This window comes from Schistocerca gregaria, chromosome 3, assembly GCF_023897955.1.
Source record: "Schistocerca gregaria isolate iqSchGreg1 chromosome 3, iqSchGreg1.2, whole genome shotgun sequence".
NCBI classification, from domain to species: domain Eukaryota; kingdom Metazoa; phylum Arthropoda; class Insecta; order Orthoptera; family Acrididae; genus Schistocerca; species Schistocerca gregaria.
In genome coordinates this window covers 935,431,436-935,447,885 of record NC_064922.1, presented here as the reverse complement: position 1 = coordinate 935,447,885, position 16,450 = coordinate 935,431,436, and the positions used below count along the sequence as shown (strand labels likewise).

General features: G+C 37.4%; 1 protein-coding gene across 1 annotated transcript in view; it reads right to left on the bottom strand.

Annotated features, from left to right (window-relative positions):
- LOC126355828 (alanine--glyoxylate aminotransferase-like) overlaps positions 1-12,663 on the bottom strand; it is a 55,224-nt gene extending 42,561 nt beyond the window's left edge. The window contains exon 1 of the mRNA XM_050006276.1: positions 12,132-12,663. Within this exon, the coding sequence (XP_049862233.1) occupies positions 12,132-12,293 (162 nt within the window). The 5' untranslated portion in view covers positions 12,294-12,663. The remainder of the gene's footprint in view (positions 1-12,131) is intronic.
- Between the last annotated feature and the right edge of the window lie 3,787 nt (positions 12,664-16,450).

Here is a 16,450-nt window from a genome sequence, read left to right as displayed (position 1 = left end):
CCACATAGAGGAAGTAACCACCACCATCTTGCAAAACAATCTCTGGATATTGGAAGACTTGCTTGAAGGACCTTTTTGCAAGGGCTGAACATAAATTAATCTCCAATTAGCTATTAAAACAGACAACTGCCTGTATCTTAAAGATGCTTGCATGTTTGGAGAATGACACTTTGACTGTCATGTAGTGTCAGTTAGCTCTCTGTTGTGTTTGTCAGTGTGTAAGCAGCATGTGATTGAAATGGATGGTGTTATTGTGTCACTCACCTGTCATGAGGTACATTCTGTCATACAGTTCCTGCAAGCAGAAAGAGTCAGTGCCAGATTGTGTCATGTGTATGGGGCTGGGAATATAAGTGAATGTTGTTGTGAGGGAGTGGTGCAGAAAATTCAAGGCTGGTTGCACACAGTCCATGATGAAATTGGTTGAAGAAGACATTCAGATGTATCAGGTGAACTAGTGCATCATGCTGATGAAATTGCGGATGTCATATGTTGGTTCACAACTTCCAAACTTTCTCAAGATGTACCTCAGAGTTCAAGGACAACCCTTTTTAACAATGTCACAGAGGTAGTGTTATCATAATGTTCACAAAACTGAGAGAATAGCTTCTATCCACACATTCCTTCTGTTCCATGTGACTGGGGATGACATGGGTGCAGTACATGAACGCTGAAACTGAGAAACATTTCAGAAATAATACACACTCATTCTCCAAGTCAGCCCAAAAAATTCAAGTAGATCCTGTCACAAATTCCCGTTACAAATTTTTGGGACCACATATAAATTTTGATGAAAGACTTCATGAGAGTAAAAAGTGTGAATAGTGTGACATCACAAGTTCATTCTGAGACTCTTGCAAAACTGTGAAGGTCAATCCAAAACAAATGATTAATAACAATTAATGACAAATGTTTTAGTCTGAGTGATGACTATGGAGTGAAGTAATAAAACATGTAAGTACAGATGAAATGCACTTGCCTAAAATTCTCCCGATAAACTGAAGTTGGCTATTCACCTTCCCTACCACAAGCCTCTCATGCTCATTCCATATCATACTGTTTTGCAGCATTATGCCCAGATGTTTAAATGATGTGAGTGTGTCAACCAGGATGCTACTAATGCTGTATCCGAACATTATGGGATTGTTTTCCCTACTCATCTGTGTTAACTTACATTTTTCTACAGTAATTAATCAAACCAACTACAAATTTTACCTATGTCATCTTGTATCAATCTACACTCGCTTATTTTCAACATCTTCCTGTACACTATAATATCATTGGCAAACAACCAATGGTTACTGCCCATTCTGTCTGCTGGATCGTTTATGTACAGGGTGTTTCAAAAATGACCGGTATATTTGAAACGGCAATACAAACTAAATGAGAGGCAATAGAAACACACCATTTGTTGGGACAACAGTACATTTTCAGGCAGACAAACTTTATCTGGCTGGGCACCATCTTGCATAAACCACGAGGTGTTCGCAGTGTCATCTAAGGCAGTTCGTACCACCACAAATTCATGAAGAATGTCCAGATAGCGTGATGCAGTAATCGTTTCGGACCTGAAAAATGGGCCAATGATTCCTTTGGAAGAAAAGGCGGCCCAGACCAGTACTTTTTGAGGATGCAGGGACTGCAACATGGGGCTTTTCGGTTCCTCATATGCACCAGTTCTGTTTATTGACGAAGCCGTCCAGGTAAAAATAAGCTTCGTCAGTAAACCAAATGCTGCCCACATGCATATCGCCTGCATCAATTCTGTGCACTATATCGTTAGCGAATGTCTCTCGTGCAGCAATGGTAATGGCGCTGAGGGTTTGCCGTGTTTGAATTTTGTATGGATAGAGGTGTAAACTCTGGCGCATGAGACGATACGTGGACGTTGGCGTCATTTGGACCGCAGCTGCAACACAGCAAATTGAAACCCGAGGCCACTGTTGGATCACCTGCTGCACTAGCTGTGCGTTGCCCTCTGTGGTTGCCATACACGGTCGCCCTACCTTTCCAGCACGTTCATCCGTCACGTTCCCAGTCCGTTGAAATTTTTCAAACAGATCCTTTATTGTATCGCTTTTCGGTCCTTTGGTTACATTAAACCTCCGTTGAAAACTTCGTCTTGTTGCAACAACACTGTGTTCTAGGTGGTGGAATTCCAACACCAGAACAGGAGGAAACCCTAATACCTGGTACAATGTGACGTACCCTCTGCCATAGACCTCACAGTGGTTTGCAGAGTATAGATTCAGATGTAGATATAGAGCTTACTGAACTCAGTGCCACCAAGACAACTCAGCTAAATAGACTTTCTGACTACATATAACTGTAACTAACATAATTTCAAATAATAGACTTAACAGCTTCAACTGCCTTTTGGTTGATGAACTCTGTCACTGTTGTGACTCATCCTTGGGACATAGATACGTAATTACTATTTTTTCTCATTAACATCTCAAGAGAAAAATTAATAAGAAACTTATTTTTTGTCATGTTCGTGTATGTGTTTGGTTCAGGTTTTCCATTAAGTTTTGAGGCATCCACATTGTTCTTGATCAAAGCATTGTGTTCAGAGCCCATGTTAATGTGAGGTAGTGGACGAAATACTTAATATTTTACTTCACAAGTGCCTCCAACAAATCAGTGCCACACAGTGGAATATAAATGGGATATAATGGGTGTGGCCGTGGCTAATACAACCCAGGAAGACCAGTGCTGCTGCCAAGCATTACAATCCAAACTCAGAGGGAATGACATGTCTCACAAAATACTGTCAGCAGGATCTTACCCAATAATTAGGACGTTTACATATACATATAAATGATTACTCTGCAATTCATAATTAAGGGCTGGCAGAGGTTTTATTAAAATACCGTCAAGCTGCTTCTCTACCATTCTAATCTCTAACAGAATGCTGGAAAAAGAAACACTTAAATCTTTCAGTGTGAGTTCCAATTTCTCTTATATTATTACTATGGTCATTTCTCTCTATGCAGGTGGTTACCAACAAAATATTTTCACACTCTTGGGAGAAAGTTGGTGATTCAAATTTCATGAGGAGATCCTGCAGCAGGGAAAAACACCTTTGTTTTAATGACTGCCATCTCAATTTGTGTATCATATCTGCAGCACTTTCTCCCTTATTTCACAGTAATACAAAATGAGCTGCCCTCCTTTGAACTTTTTCAATATTCTCCAACAGTCCTATCTGATGCAGATCAAACACCGCACAGCAGTGCTCCAGAACAGGGCAGACAAGCATACTGTAAGCAGTTTCTTTAGTAAACCTGCTAGTTTTCTAAGTGTTCCACCAATAAATCAAGATCTGTGATTTGCTTTCCCCACAACATTATCTATGTGACTGTTCCAATTTAAGTTATTTGTAATTGTAATCCCTAAGTATTTAGTGCTGATGTGGATGACTTCACACTTTTCATGAGTTTAGTGAAGTGCCACTTTTTGCACCTTGCAGATATCTTTCTAAATCATTTTGCAATTCATTTTTATCATCTGATGACTTTAAATGATGGTAAATGAGAGCATCATCTGCAAACAATCTATGAGGGCTGCTCAGATTATCTCCTAAATCATTTATGTAGATCAAGAACAACAAAGCACCCAGAACACTTTCTTGACAAATACCAAATATTATTTCTCTTTTACTCTATGACTTTCCATCAGTTATTATGAACCATGACCTTTCTGACAGGAAGTCATGAATCCAGTCACACAACTGAGATAATACTCCATAGGCCCGCAGTTTAATAAGAAGTCACTTGTGAGGAGCAGTGTCAAAAGCCTTCTGGAAATATAAAAATATGGGATCAGTATTATGCCCTCTGTCAATAGGACTCATTACTTCATGAGAATAGAGAGCTAGTTGTGTCCCACAAGAATGATGCTTTCTGAATCTGTGTTGGCTATTTGTCAAGTAATCATTTTCTTCTAGGTGATTCACAAGGGTGAGCATAGTATATGTTCCAAAATTGTACTGAAAATTGATGTTAGTGATATGGGTCTGTAACTCAGCATTTTAAGAGGCTATTGGTGTGACATGTGAAACTTTCCTCTCTTTGGGTACAGATCTTTCTACAAGCAAGTGGTTTTGTATGATTACTAAGTATGGAGCTGAAAGGAACCTGACTGGTATACAATCTGGACCAGAAGCTTTGCTTTTGTTACATGTTTTAATTTCTGAATTATTCATGTTGGCAGTTGTTCTTGATTTTAATACTGGAATATTTACTTTGTCTTCTTTTGTGAAGGAATTTCAGAAAATCCGGTTCAGTAACTCTGCTTTACTGGCACTGTCAGCAATTGTTATCACACAGTGAAGGGACTGATTGCATCTTGGCTCTAATGTACTTCACATACAGACGAATCTCTTTCGGTTTTCTGCCAGATCTTGAGACACTGTGGAAACTATTAAAAACATCTTGCATTGAAGTTCATGTTAAATTTCAAGATTCTGAAAAACCTTGCCAATCTTGGGATTTTGCACTATTTTCGTTGATTCTTCAATAGTGTTCTGACGTGTTTTGTGTATGATGGGGAACAATACCATCTCTTATTAATGTATTTGGTATATATCTCTCAACTGCTGTCAATACTATTTCTTTGAATTTAATCCACATCTGATCTACATTTACATAGTCAAATTGGAAGAAGTGGAGACAGTCCTTTAGGGAGGTGTTTAGCAAATTCTCATCTGATTTCTTTAAATAGATTTATTTGCATTTATGTTTGATGGATTTGGATGTTACGGTATTCAGTCTAGCTACAACAACTGTGTGGTCACTAATCCCTGTTTCTGTCATGATGCTCCCGATTTGGTCAGGATTATTTGTTGCTAAGAGGTCAAGTTTGTTTTCGCAAACATTTACACCTCAAGTGGACTCCTGAAATAGTTGTTTAAAATAATTTTCTGAGAAGATATTCAGTATGATTTCAGATAATATTTTATGCCTGCCACTGACTTTAAACATGTATTTTTGCCAACATATCAATGGTAGATTGAGATCATCACAAACTATAACTGAATGAGTGGGTAACTATTTGAAATGAGATTCAAGTTTCCTTTGAATTGTCCAGCAACTTAATCATCTGTGTCATGAGGTTGATAAAAGGAACCAATTATTAATTTATTCTGGTTGTCAAGTATAACCTCTACCTACACTAAGTCATAGGAAGTATCAACTTCAGTTTCACTATAAGGTAAACTACTTCCAACAGCAATGAGCAGACCACCATCATTGGTATTTAATCTATCCTTACTGAATTTTGGTTGAATTTATTTCCAGCTTCCACCAGCTTTCCATACCTGGTTTCTATGCCTACGCTCATTCTGCGTTCGTCCTGCACTCTTTGAAACTGAAGCTCTTTCTGCTATTTCCCAAGACCCTCTAACCTAAAAAAAAACTCCAAGTCCTTCCACACAGCCTCTGCTATGCACATAGCCACTTCCTGTATAATCGACTGTTGACTATTTAATGGAACCTAGAGACCCACCACCCTATGGTGCAAATCAAGGAATCTGCAACATACATGGTTGCAGAACCCTCTGAGCCACTGACTGAGACCCTCCACTCTGTTCCAAAGGACCAAAGTCGGTCCTGTCGATGATGCTACAGATGGTGAGCTCTGCCTTCATCTTGCAAGCAAGACTGGCAGTCTTCACTACTTCAGCTAGGTTCCTGAAACCACAGAAAACCTCTTCCAATCCAAAGCAACACACTTTGTTAGTACCAACATGAGCCACTACCTGCATTTGGATGCATCTTGTGCTCTTCACGCCATCCAGAAGTACCTGTTCCACATCTGGAATGACTCCTTCCATTATCCAGACAGAGTGCACACTGGATTCCTTTGCCTCCTTTGCAGCCATAGCCTTAAGGGACCCCATTACGCTCCTAACGTTAGAACTCCCAACTACCAGCAGTCCCACCCTCTGTGATTGCCCAGACCTTGCAGGCAAGTAGATTCCTCTGGAACAGAGGAGAAACTTCATCTGGCTAGGGATAAGCCACAGATAGTGCCTGAAACCCATTCGTCACATGGACCACGGAGGCCATCCAATGAGCCCATTGGATAGTCCTTCACTGCTGGCCACAGCTCGGAATGACTTTTCTCGACCATGGGTGATGTATCATCCTCAGTGTGGGCATTATCAGGAGTAGCCACAGTAGTAAGCCAATCGGGGGACACACGGGTTTGGCTGGACGTTCCTCAGATCACCCGTCTGGATACCCACAGTGATGCCCATCGGCAACAGTCTCAAGCTGTGTGACCAAAGCCACAGCCACCTGGAAATGTGAGTGATGGGTCACCAATTCTTCTCACATCCGAACACAGCAATCACAGTTACTAACCATACTAAACACAGCCTGATAAAAAAGTTGAAACTAAAGAACACTGACGAAATGTAAAGCAAGTTGCTTCTTATGAGAAGCTGTGTCAACTCAAAACACTGTGATGAGCTGCTGCTGCTATGAGAGCTATCACTTGCCTGGGTAATCTAACTAATATAAGCAACTCTTGACACACAAGACAGACACCTAGTGAAACGCACAAAGGTGACCAGTGCACCTAAACACAAAGCACATGCTGACCCTGTGAAAGTGTTTCTCAAGTACATGTGTAAAGTTACAGACATGGGTTCATTGAAAGAAAGCACAAGACTTAAGGAAAGCTCACTCTATATTTATCATGAAACTACATTATGCCTTAAAATCATAACTCACTTAAGAACTTAATATTATAATTTGCATGCAAGTGCATAATGAAGTAGAAATGCTTTGACTTACATCAGTTTCAGTTAGGAGCTATTGCTATTGCCTACACTTTCTCTGTGTTTCCCATGTGAATCCAGTTTATAAGTCCTCTTCTTTATATCTGAATATTATAGCCTATATTCTGAATATTACTCATACAGACTCTAATAACAATGTTCTGTAAGCACCTCATACGATAGAAATAATATCATTTGTGTTGCATGCAAAAGTCTTACTGGTTGTCCCTGCCTCAGTTTATGTGCCCGAACACTAGCTATGAATGTAACTATAGCAAACAGTATTGACTTCGTTTTATTTCAGCGACTGGAAAAAGACCATTGAAGGAACCAAAATATACCAAACACATCCATACCAGACACAGTCAGAAGAATAATGGAAGAGGCTTACAGCTCATTCACAGCCAACACTTTAACCCTCAGCTTTCCAAAATCTCAAATTATGCAGATCCAAAAAATAAAAATGTCTGAAAGTTACCAGAATCAGATATCAATGGACATACTCTGCGTCACACTCAAAGTTCCAGGGTATACAGATAGATAATAGACCAAGGTTTTTTGTGTGACTGTTGTGAAATCACCTGAGTTAAAGAACATGTAAACAACTTTAAGATCTAAATATAAATCAAAGGCAAAATTTTATACAACATTACTATCACATTTGCCAATTTGATATTTATATTGTAATATGTAGATTCAATGTTTTAAGATATTAAATTAAGCTGATTTGTCCTATATTACAAGTTCAGACTCTGTACAATACATAATCAAATATTCTGGTACAAATATCTGTGATAGGTTTCCGTTGGACAGCAGGCAGGAAATTGAAAAATCACCCTATGTTTAACAATATTTCTGAATACTTGGCTCAGAAATGTACACTATGTGATCAAAATTATCTGAAAACCAATCTCAAAATGCCTTACAAGTCCTTGACGCCCTCTTTCGGTAATGCTGGAATTCAATATGGTGTTGGCGCACTCATAGCCTTGGTGACAGCTTCCACTTTCACAGGCATATGTTCAATCAGGTGCTGAAAGGTTTCTTGGGGAATGGCAGCCCATTCTTCATGGAGTGCTGCACTGAGGAGAGTTATAGATGTCAGTCAGTAAGACTAGTATGAAGTGAGCATTCCAAAACATCCCAAAGGGATTCAAGTCAGGACTCTGTGAAGGCCAGTCCATTACAGGGATGTTATTGTCATGTAACCGCTCCATCACAGGTCACACATTATGAACTGGTGCTTGATCGTATTGAAAGATGGAATCGCCATCCACGAATTGCTCTTAAACAGTGGGAAGCAAGAAGGTGTTTAAAACATCAATGGAAGCCTGTGCTATGATAATGCACACAAAACAACAAGGGGCGCAAGCCACTATAACACCACCACCTCCGAATTTTGCTGTTGGCACTACACATGCAGGCAGGTGATTTTCACTGGGCATTCACCATAACCACACACTGCCATTGGATCAACATATTGTGTACCATGATTCATCACTCCACACAACATTTTTCCACTGCTCAATCATCCAATGTTTACGCTCCTTACAACAAGCAAGGCGTCATTTGGCATTTACTGGTGTGATGTGTGGCTTATCAGTGGCTGCTCGAGCATGAAATCTAAGTTTCCTAATCTCCCACCTAGCTGTCATAGTCCTTGCAGTGAATCCTGATGCAATTTGGAATTCCTGTGTGGTGGACTGGATAGATGTCTGCCTATTACACATTACGACCCTCTACAACTGTCAGTGGCCTATGTCAGTCAACAGATGAGATCAGCCAGTACACTTTGTGGTGTACATGTCACTTCACATATCCACTTAACTATTAAATCAGGAACAGTGAGCCTAGGGAAGTTTAGGAGTGTGGAAATCGCACATATAGATGTATGACACAAGTGACACCCAATCACTTAACCACATTCGAAGTCCGTGAGTTCTGCAGAGAGCCCCATTCTGCTCTCTCATGATGTCTAATGATTACTGAGGTCGGTGATACAGAGTACCTGGCAGTAGGTGGCAGCACAGTGCACGTAATATGAAAAAACGTATGTTTTTGGGGGTGTCCGGATGCTTTTGATCATATAGTGTAATTTCTGCCTAACTCTAATACTTGTACCAGATAGATTCTGAGGTTTCCAGTATATAGACAGCTAATAGCCATCTCTGTTAACTTCTGTGGCATTTTTCAAAGTAGCTGTTTTTCTCTTAACACACATATATAAAGTAACCTAGAAGTAAATGCCATAACTATCAGTGTCAGCAATGGAAAGTCCAGGAATGAATAGCAATAATATCACAAAAAGGACAGATTGCTGCTCACCACATAGAGGAGATACTGAGTCACAGACATTCACAACAAAAAGATTTTATACATTTGAGCTTTCAGCCAAAAGGCCTTCTCTGCAGTAGAAAACAAACATACATTCATACAAGCACAACACTCTTACACGACCAACATCTCTGGCCTGTGAGGTCAGATTAATGTGTGTGTGTGTGTGTGTGTGTGTGTGTGTGTGTGTGTGTGTGTGTGTGTTCTACATTAGAAGAAGGCCTTTTGGCCAAAAGCTCCAATGTATAGCAATCTTTTTGTTGTGCCTGTCTGTCTCCTCTATAAGTTTACTAAAACATTTTTAGGGATGCTCATGACCCCATGACCTCTTTCTCTCCCTCCTCACCCAGCACCAATCCTGAATCTACACCTGCTATCTGCTGAGGTGGGTCTTTCATGCCATTAAAGAGCTGTGAACTTACACAGAGTCCAACAAGATTTATTAAATTATTGTGCAAGGGCAGCTTTCAGTCCAAATCAGTTTCTTTCATATTATGTGCACACTATGCAGGCTTGATACAGGATAATTCCAGAAAGGTGATGCAGATAAATGATTTGTGAAGCACTGATGCTAGGGCAGAATTGTGCAGAGAGGTGGAAGAACTGAACCTGAGTATGGATCATATCCAAAACTTAAAGGACAGAAATGGTGAATGTCTGAACTGAATTTGACGCTTGTCTGGATGAATGAATCTCAAAGCATCCAGAGAGTAATGACATGACTTGAACCAATAGCAGTCATTGTTATTATGAAAAGGGTGACTACATTTACAAAACAAAGTCAGGCTAATGATGAACATACAGTAAGCATTGAGACACTGAAACAAAGCTCCTACTGCCTGCTCTTAAACAGTCACTTTCAGTACTGTTATGGCATTACCTCATGTTTGATGGACTGAGAATGGCTGGGGAAATCTGTAGAGCTCAGAGCAACATCTCACCACCAATGAAAAGTTGATGGTGTGAAATAGTAGAGAGAAGAGATCTTGGAAGAGCTTGAGCAACTACGAAAAACAGACTAGATTTTGGCCAATAGTAATGCAGTGTCGAGCATCTAAGAATAGAAATGTGAAGTAACTACATCTTTTTTTGTATAAAAAAATCTACACTCCCACTACAACATGATTTCTCTGGCAAACTGGTTGACAACTGTGAGGAGACAAATTGAGTGACTGAGAATAAGATTAGGCTAGAAGTGACAACAAATTTTGGTACTTATATTGCTGCACAAGATATGGAGTATTCCATGACTCTGTCATAACACAAAGTTATTCCAAAACATGGAGTAAAGAGTTGACATCTCTTGAATACAGTATATGAGCACATTCTATTCTCTAGAGAGAGCTAAAAGATGTACAAAGACAAAGGAAACAAGTGTTCAGGATAAGCAATGGTGAACACTTGCTCCATAATATCTGGAAATGGCCCTTGAGGGCCTTTGTCTGAAACAGCTGCAGGAAAGGTTGATGGGAACGAATTGCAGCTAAACAGTATGATTACTTTGCTTGATAAGCAAAGAAAGCTGATTTAAAAGAGCAAAAAAATATTTTACTATTCTCCCTATTACACAACATGAGTTAATGTGTGTCACACAATTGAACTTACATAAAATTAGCTCCATGAGAAAACTACCTAATTTTTAAAAGCTGAAATATTTCTCCGCCCAAACCCATTTCCTTAATTTAGGTAAGACAAACTATGATGTCTTACTGCATGAGCTATAATATGAAAACATTAAAGCTGTTCCATGTTCCTTATAAACTATCTAACATGAAATAGAAGATATCCTTGTCTAATTCCACCAGACGCTTACAACCATGAGCAAGCTCAGGAAAAGAAAAGTTAAAGATGTGGAATGCAACAAATCTTGAGTATTTATGACTATATTTCTTAAACTGAATGACACTTGCAAACTGTAATGCATTATTTGCTATTAAACACCAAACTGAAGAACCCCCCAAACACAACCACAACCACAACCACAAAGCTGAGTGCTTAATGAAGACTCCCCCTCGCCCACTCCTTTCAGTCTCTTACAGATTTTAATTGGAGGCTTATTCTTCCCCACCCCACCACTCACCAGTCTCCTCAGACTGATGCTTGTCTTACATAGTATGACTGTTGTGTCATTAGGATAACTGCTCAGCATACACAAACATGATGAGTGTGTGAAGAGTTTAGAGACAGATTTGCATTGCCACTATATCTCTCCCTTCATGCCAGCAAGTGAATTATGGTGTCAATTTCTTCTAATTCCAGAATTTTAACAGGCTATCTCTGGGATTAAATTACTATACTTGCATGAATTAATGATCTCAGCCATGAAAGAAAGCAATGTTCTATAAATCAGACCTGTTGCACAGAAAACTCTTCAGAAACAGATCTCACCTTTCTATGATTATATCCAACTGTGTTAGCATTAATGGGACATTGATTACAGCCTTTGCATATGATTATTGTTATTATTGTTATTATTATTATTATTATTATTATTATTATTATTATTATGTGTTTTATATGTTTGTTTTATTAGCTGTTCAGCACATTTACCATGCAGTTGGCTTCATCAAAAGACATTTTACATATCCATAAACGTATAGTTGTCACTAATTTTTACATTATACATTATGCTTATATATTATTATTATTATTATTATTATTATTATTATTATTACTCTTTTAGGCTGTCTTTTGGGATAATAATCCAGAGTGAAGATCTATAGGAAATTGTTCACTATGGAAAACTGAGCAACATACTGAGTTATGTGGGGACACAATCATACATGCCAACAAATCACCCCTTCATTCCTTCCAAAAGACTGTAGAATATATAACAAGAATGATTCAAAATTAATTTTACAATAATATTTCATCTCCAACCAATACACAAATGATTTTTATAGTCAAGACAAAAAATTGTAACAATGTGTCAACTGGTATGAAGTGTTAAAATGCTAATAAATCATAAAGCTCTGCTTCCTTTACTATAGTAGATTTCAGTGCCCCTTACCTGTAAGCATTCCTGATGCAAATGACCAATGACTTGTTGACTCAGAGAATGTAGAACACGAGGTGAGCAATTTGATGGTCCAGGACCCATCAACAGTTTTTTAGGTACACTTAGTGCCTTTAGCAAACTTTTTGGGGGTTCAATCATGCCACTAGGATTCATCTTTCACAGAATTGCTGTAGGTCACTTTCTTCTCAGACTCTCACCACACACTGACATATCTTTGCTCTTGAATATTTATGAAGTCTGAGACTGAGCACTTATCAGCTTGACCTATGACCTATTTTCTGTTTACATATTGTATAACTACCCGACATTGACACTTTTTGATAAGACATAAATAGAATTTTAACATCTACACTACTGATTACATTTCACAAGTAATGCAATTATTTGCAATTTTGTGGAAATACCAAGAAAGTCCAGAAGCACTACACTTTCTTTATGAAATTTGTTGCAGACACTATGCAATAAAATTGTGTATCATGTTCCGCATTTTATGCTGCATAGTTGTATGTGACGGTTTATATATCTGTAATAAGGAATGGTTGATTAAACAATAACATGAGACAGGTGCTGAAATTAAAGAGAAAATTCAGCAAGTTTATTTATATCATCTGTTACTTCTTATGCAATGTTGCCTCATTACCCTTGTAGGTCAAAAAATGAAGATATGTTCAGTTACTTCAACAAAACATTGTTTCTTTTTCCATAACTTACAAGAATGTATTACATAGCATGAATCAGACTTCAAGCCATTCAGTAATAGATGACAACCAGAAATACGGCAACTATGGAAAACATTTAAAGATTATGGCTTAATGGCATCAGGCAATAGCTCTCTATTTACTGTGTTTCATTTTAAAGATGGACATAGTTACATAACAAAGAAGACAGCATAAATTTATCTACATAAGGGTAGATCACCACTCATTGATTGAGTAAAGCAAAAATGGAGTAACAGACTGGAATACAGTGGTTTACATTCAGCTATGCTCAATCTCTCTCTCTCTCTCTCTCTCTCTCTCTCTCTCTCTCTCTCTCTCTCTCTCTCTCTCTCTCTCTCTCTCATTTGTAATTGAATTATTAGAAAATTAGCATAGACAGGCATTAAAATCTATTGACAGTGTTGAACTGAGTGTAGCTATATGAAGAAAAAGTTGAACAATACAAAAGTTAGGCATGCTGCATAGGGAAACATAGTGACTGTCTTTTATGTTATTTTGTATATATAACTACATAATAACAATATTATGAAAAGGCTTTTTGCTAGTCACCATATAGCAGAGATGCTAAGTTGCAGACAGGCACAACAAAAGACTGTCACAGAATAAACTTGACAAATAGACCACACACACACATACACACACAAATGCAACTCACCCACACTTGAGCACAGTCTCCGGCAGCTGAAGCCACTTTTATACTTTAAAAAAATATATAATAAAAAAGTTGATCATGATAGTTCTCAGCTTATAAAATGGTATTTTTCTTATTATAAGTACACAACAACAGAAGACAGAGTCAAGAAGTATTGTGTGTATGGCATGTATATAAAATATGGCTCTTCATGAGAACCTTATTGAAAAATATTTTTTTTAAATAAAAATGAAGTCAGGAAGCAGCACTTTTGCAATATTTAGTTTAGTTATTTCCATGTTCCTTAACTGATTTGCTGCTTTCTCTTTCAACTATTTCACATATAGATTTAATTTTATTATGTGAATTATTAACTTCAGATATTATACATTTTTTTTAATTTTTATAACTTTCTATAATATAGCACAGTATTTTGTTGTAATATGAAATCAGTCCTTCTTCTCTGATTGTCCCAGCCATGTAATCTCATTTACTGTTGTAGTATTCAGTCTGATGACTGGTCTGATACAGATCTCCCCACTAGCCTATCCCATGCAACTGCGACATCTCCAAATAACAGGAATTTACAACAGATGACATAGGTGTAATTTATAATATATAATAAAAAAGTTGATCATGATAGTTCTCAGCTTATAAAATGGTATTTTTCTTATTATAAGTACACAACAACAGAAGACAGAGTCAAGAAGTATTGTGTGTATGGCATGTATATAAAATATGGCTCTTCATGAGAACCTTATTGAAAAATATTTTTTTTAAATAAAAATGAAATGTAGTCAGGAAGCAGCACTTTTGCAATATTTAGTTTAGTTATTTCCATGTTCCTTAACTGATTTGCTGCTTTCTCTTTCAACTATTTCACATATAGATTTAATTTTATTATGTGAATTATTAACTTCAGATATTATACATTTTTTTTAATTTTTATAACTTTCTATAATATAGCACAGTATTTTGTTGTAATATGAAATCAGTCCTTCTTCTCTGATTGTCCCAGCCATGTAATCTCATTTACTGTTGTAGTATTCAGTCTGATGACTGGTCTGATACAGATCTCCCCACTAGCCTATCCCATGCAACTGCGACATCTCCAAATAACAGGAATTTACAACAGATGACATAGGTGTAATTTATAATGAACCAAATGCTAACATAAAATTTAATCTGTTCCATGATAAATTCATATCATTATTTGAAAATAGCTTTCCACATAAGCTAATCAGAAAGGACACTAAACATTGATGTAAAATCATGGATCTCTAGAGGGGTTAAAGTATCTTGTGAAAGGAAGACGGAAATGTATCTTTTGGCAAGAACGAGTAGAGATCCCGTGGCAGTTATGCACAACAAAAACTGCTCAAAATTACTAGGAAATGCTATTTAAAATCAAAGAAGTCACACATAATGTCAGAAGTCAGTACTTCTGAGAACAGACTTAAGGCTATATGGAATATATTGAAATTTCTAAAATATTGAGTGTTTTGAAATTTCTTAAATACAAAAGATAGCATAGGGACAAACAGCACAGGGAGCAAAATCACAGCAGTATGTTGAAAATGTAACTTTGATAAAATTCAATTATATGAATGTATAACCAACTTCACCTTCTGCAATTAAGAAAATTATACATTCTTTCAAAAATAAAAGCTCATCTGGTTTTGATGATGTTTCCAAAAGAGTACTAAAAATGTGTTCCCATGTAATAAAATCGGTCTTATCTGAAATATGTAATGCATTTCACATTAGCAAACAATAGTACATGCAGGAAATCACAGTTTGGGTTTCAGAAGGGTTGATCTACTGAGAATGGCATTTACAAGTTCAGTCATCAGATTTTAAAAGCATTAAATAATACAATAGTGCTAATTGGTATTTTCTGTGACCTCTCTAAGGCATTTGACTTTGTGATCCACAGTACTATCCTAGATAAACTGACATTTTAAGGGATTTATGGTATAGCTGACCAATGAATAATGTCATATCTGACCAAAAGAAAATAGAAAGTTTTAGTTAACAATTCAAGCAATACAGTTCAGGGACATGTTTGTGACGGGAGAAATCACATACATGTTTCCACAAGGTTCAACCTTAGGTCCACCACAGTTCTTCCTATATGTAAACGATCTTACGTTTAGTATACAACAAGCAGAATTATTCCTTTTTGCAGATGACACTAGTATTGTAATTAATCCAAGCATATGTACATTTATTATTATTATGTATTTATTTATTTTTATGTTCCATGGATCCTTGATGCAAGTATATCACTAGGATGTAGAACGTATCAAATTATTACAGTAATAACCATATCTAAATGGTCATGAGGCTTACAAACTATATCATATATAAAGAAATGCATGAGGTTCAAGTGTTTAAACAACAACACAGATTATAGTAGTAATAATGATTACACAAACAAATTAAAATTCTTACATTCTAACACACATAAAAAGCATTCAGTCATCAATTGATATGCGAGTGCTACATAGTCAGTTCTTATAAGAATGCTTAAAATTAAACACATTGTACTAATTGTTACACATTGTCACAAAATTCCTGTGAAAAATAGAAAGAACTATGCATGCATGACTCATGACCCATCCCCACAGCTTCAATTGTGCCAGTACCTCATCTCCTACCGTCCAGATTTCACAGAAGCTCTTCTGTGAACCTAGCAGAACTTACACTTCTGGAAGAAAGGATATTGCGGAGATATGGCTTAGCCACAGCCTGGGAGTTGTTTCCAGAATGAGATTTCCACTCTGCAGCTGAGTGTGCACTGATATGAAACGTCCTGGCAGAGTTTCTGTAAAGTGTGAAAGGCAGGAGATGAGGTACTGTCAGAAGTGAAGCTGTGAGGATGGGGCATGAGTCGTGCTTGGGTAGCTCAGTTGGTAGAGCACTTGTCCGCAAAATGCAGAGGTTCTGAGTTTGAATCT